This window comes from Helobdella robusta, assembly GCF_000326865.2.
Source record: "Helobdella robusta unplaced genomic scaffold HELROscaffold_611, whole genome shotgun sequence".
In the NCBI taxonomy this organism is placed as follows: Eukaryota; Metazoa; Annelida; class Clitellata; order Rhynchobdellida; family Glossiphoniidae; genus Helobdella; species Helobdella robusta.
This window is the reverse complement of record NW_008705340.1, coordinates 2,270-6,988: the sequence shown is the minus strand read 5'-3', so window position 1 is coordinate 6,988 and position 4,719 is coordinate 2,270. Positions and strand designations below refer to the sequence as shown.

The window sequence follows — 4,719 nt, the reverse complement described above, 5'->3', positions numbered from 1 at the left end:
CCTCATTCATCCATCCACTCGTACATATACCGTTTCCTTGAATACCATTACAAACGCATACGTTGAACTTGATATAGAGACCCGCACACACACACACACACAAACACACACACACACACACACACACACACATACATATACATACATACACGCGCACAGAATTTATGTTAGAACGATAATAAAAGTATATAAATATTTGTTGATCATTTTTAATTGCATTTCTTGATATGCAAATGTATGTATCGTCTGTGTTGATAAAAATTCTTTAATATATGTATATATATATATATATATATATATATATATAAATTCTTTAATATATATATATATATATATACATACATACATTCATTCATTTGCTCATTCATTCATCCTTTTGTTTGTACTAATCTACCCTGGTGTGTGCCTTATTTCAAGTTATCATCCTTTCAACTATCTACCAAGCTATCCGTTTTTCTACCTGCTTATCTATCTGTCTGTCTGTCTGTCTATTTATCTGTTTGTCTGTCTGTCTATCTATCTATCTATCTATCTATCTATCTATCTATCTATCTATCTATCTATCTATCTATCTATCTATCTATCTATCTATCTATAAATCAATCAAACCTTCTGTCTACTTTTCAGTTGTTTATTTATTTACGATGAATTAAATCTAAAATTATAATACATTATATTTTCGTGTGAAATATATATATATATATATGTGTGTGTGATTTTGGCAAAAAAAACTACTTTGATGTAATTTTCATTAAAATTTATGTTGTTTGCCTTACGTACTGTATATGATATATATATATATATATATATATATATATATATATATATATATATATATATTTAATGTATTGAGATTTTCACGTTTTTAATACTTGTGAGATGCTATATATATATATTATATATATATATATATAATATATATAATATACATATAAAATTTTTATTGTATTAGTTGCTATTTAAAACCAAAAAACATATTGACTTTGCAATTAGTAATGTAAGTGTAATCTATCAATAAAATTTTCTCAAAAAAAGTTGTTTTTAATTACATATATCAATCAATCTTCGTTTAGTGTCCAGAGACCCAGTTCTCCGAGGTAGGACGTTGTTTTCATTGCCATCAATTTGTTTGCGCCAGCCAAACTAGACGATCAGTTGTATCCATTTCGTTTAAATTTAGAGCTTTCAAGTCTTGCTCGATTGTTTGCGACCAGGACTTCTTTGGACGGCCTTTGGGACGTGTGCCAGGTACTTCAACTTTTGCAAGAGAAGTTATGGCACAGTTTCCACTTCGTTTGACATGACTAAACCACCGCAGACGGTGTTGCTGGCATTCGTCCTTTATATCATCTAAACCAGCAAGACGCAGGATATCGGTAGATGTGGTTCTATATAGATATGTTTATATATAATTATAATTATATATTTATTATATAATTATGATATATATATATTATATATAATATAATTATATAATTATAATTACTAGATATGTGTATCATAATATTAGAAATTAATAATTTTTTCTATAATCTTTGTCAACAGCCTCCATTTTAAAAACGCCTTGGGTGAATGAACGAAATACGATTTAAATTTTTTTATTATTATGTAGTTTTACGAGTTTAAAATGACGTAATTGTAAGTTAGGGAAAGTGTTTCAGTCTGTATTTAGTGAAAAAATCACTATGTCGTTTTTTATTCTTTTTTGTTTTCCAGTAATTCACTATCATAAAAATTTTTTCTAAAATTCAATTTAATTAAAATTTCAAACTCAATCAAATGAATAGTAATAGTTGAATTAAAAATTTAATTAGAATTTATGAAAATTGATTAATTTTACTTTTTTTATTATTTATTTAATAAATATATTTAATGTTAATATTTTAAAAAAATGTTTGATACTTATTCTACTCAATTTCTCATTAGTCATTTGTAACTTAAATATATATATATTATCAGACAATTATAAATAAAATTTAAATAAGAAAACAAGATGGAGGCAAAAGTTTTAAATGATATTATTGCTGGAGTTTCTCTAAAACCAGCGAAGCATCTGATGATCGACAAGAGTGCCCCCAAGAGTTAGTTTTATAATTTTTTGACTAATTATAAAAGAAAAATAGTTGATATGCATGTTATGTATGAATGTTTAATTTAATTTTTAATAAATTGATATATTTGATGTTTGTTGAAAATTTAACTTCAAATGAACATAGATAATTTATATTAGTGTTCTTTTTTTATAAACTTTAATTTGTTTAAATTGACAGTTAACAGCAAGAAAAACCAGTCGAAAATTGTTTGTGATGTGCCTCTGCCGAGTACATCAGAGCAGGAGCAGACTAGGAATGCTGTGTTATCAGCCTTTGATCAATCTGATAGAGATGAGTTGCTAAGAAATGCTGATGACGAGAATTTATATTTGAAACTTCTGCCAAGTTTGACTGATGAGGATGATAATGAAGAACTGACGGGTAATACTGCACTGACCGGTGTTTTCGGCCTACATGGTAATGGCATTTTTCATAGATATACTGAAATTGAGCATCAGCTGTTGAAAGCAGATTTTGAACCTCAAGATGATGTTGAGAGAAAGTTTGAGGATTTCAACATCATAAACACACAGCCGGGGATAATGATTCCACAAACATATCATAGCACTGAGTCAAAGTCTGTTAGCAGTGTAGTTGACCAGAACATTCTGGATCACCTATCATCTCACACAGTGGCTAACTTTGAAGAAAATGAAGTTTCAAGTATTGCTCTGGATACATCATCACATTCCATGTTTAGCTCAAAAGGTTCAACAAAGCCCAAACATACTGTCTCAATTCTTTCAAATTTTTTCAACAAATTTCAAAAATCAACAACCGATCAGCCGTTGATTACTAGCCTAAACAAAACCAGCAACCCAAATTTTTTTCCAGTTGAAAGTAACGATTCCTCATCATCATGGGCCAACATCAAAGTCACAGAATCCAACACTTCTAGAGAAGATTCAAGAAACAGCACATCAACACCAACAACTGAACAGACCTCCAAAAAAAATCCTCAATTTTCATCTTCGAAATTTTTCTTATCAAACATTTTTGCGACTACAAAAGGCTTCAGCCCTAGCAAGATTTTAGAATCCAAATCCTCCAAATCATCGAATGTTAACCTAGATCCCTGCAGGGTTGATTTCATTAAAAGCTACTACATAAACCCAGATGACAAAATTGTTGGTAGTAAAAATTTGAATACAAAAAATATCCTAAGACATAAAGATGCGGGCAAAAATTCAGACTCCCACAAGAGTAGGACTTTATCAAAAGACAGAACGACATTAAACGGCGGAGAGTTCTCACTGAAAAGCAAAGAATCATCTAAGACTAGAGGAAATTCTCTATATGGAGATGTTTTAAGGAAGAGATCAGAAAAAGGAGGTAATACTAATGTGAAAGAAGCATCTAAAAATAGGTCTTCGTTTAGAGATAAGACCGCAGCTGCAGCAGCTAAAACAGCAGCTTCCAAGGAATCAAGAAAAATCAGGGACCAATCATCTACAAAGAAATTAGGTCAACATTCTAAATTAAAACCCTCCAATATACCATCCCATTTAATTTCAAACCTCAATTCTATCTTACTAAAGGGCTCAAACAATTCATTGGCCTTCTCATCAAGTAAGTTATCAGCAGCAGCTTCAGCAGCTTCAGCAGCAACAACATCAGCAGTTGATAAAAAGTTGAGAACGTCATCATTGTCAAGCAGAAATAGTATTAATAATGTAGACTCGCATGGTATGTTCTCTATGCTTTTGTTTGGTTTCATCAACTTTTTCAATTAAAATTTGTTGTTTCAATGCATATTTGTTGTGTTGTTTGGCAGGTATTGTATTGTTTTTTGGTGCTATTTTACTACTGTATTGTATTTGTTTATTTATTCTCAAGTAAGTGTGTGTCTGTTGTATGTGTTTATTGTGTTTATGCTTATTTAAAACTTAGAAGCGATTCAATGTAGTGAATAATTGATCAATTACTTTATTTATCAATTAATTGATTAATTAATTAATTAATCAATTAATTGATTGATTGATTGAATAAATGATTGATTGATTTTTTACAAAGAGGAGATGAGTTTTGAGGAAAGATTCACATTCAGATCTGATCTGCCCTCGCCCCCTGGCCATTTTGTACAGATGTGTTGGTTGATTTGCTGATCGATTGATGCAGTGGTTTGATTGGATGATTGATTTGATAATGTTGATTGATTGGTTGGTTGGTTGATTGATTGGTTGATTGATTGAATGGGCTGATTTGTTAACTGATTTTTTCAAATTTTCTCTTCTGCAGTTCACGAATATGATTCCTACCTGTACTCTAGATTAGTTGCATGTTCATCGTTCATCTCTGACGAACCCGGCAACAACAACGAACAATAATTTATTTCCAAATAAATAATAATTTATTTATAATAAATTAACAATTAACTAATTATAATTAATTGAACGGAATTATTTTAAAAAATATTAACAATTTATAACAATATTAATATTGGGCATATTTTGATATTTTTAGCTTATAAATTTAAAAAAAAGGTAGTAAGGATGAATGATTGTAATATTAAACTTAACGGAGTTAACTGATTAATTAATTAAGGGGCTAATTAAATATTTAATTTTCTATGTATATATATATATATATATATATATATATTAAGTACAAAACAATGAGAATTATA

At 29.3% G+C, this 4,719-nt stretch overlaps 1 protein-coding gene across 1 annotated transcript; it reads left to right on the top strand.

Annotated features, from left to right (window-relative positions):
* Positions 1-1,993: 1,993 nt before the first annotated feature.
* Positions 1,994-3,826, top strand: HELRODRAFT_184493 (hypothetical protein; the record flags this gene model as incomplete). Its single annotated transcript, XM_009029746.1, has 2 exons — positions 1,994-2,081; positions 2,271-3,826. 2 exons carry the CDS (start codon positions 1,994-1,996, stop codon positions 3,824-3,826), a joined length of 1,644 nt encoding a protein of 547 aa, XP_009027994.1.
* Positions 3,827-4,719: the final 893 nt, after the last annotated feature.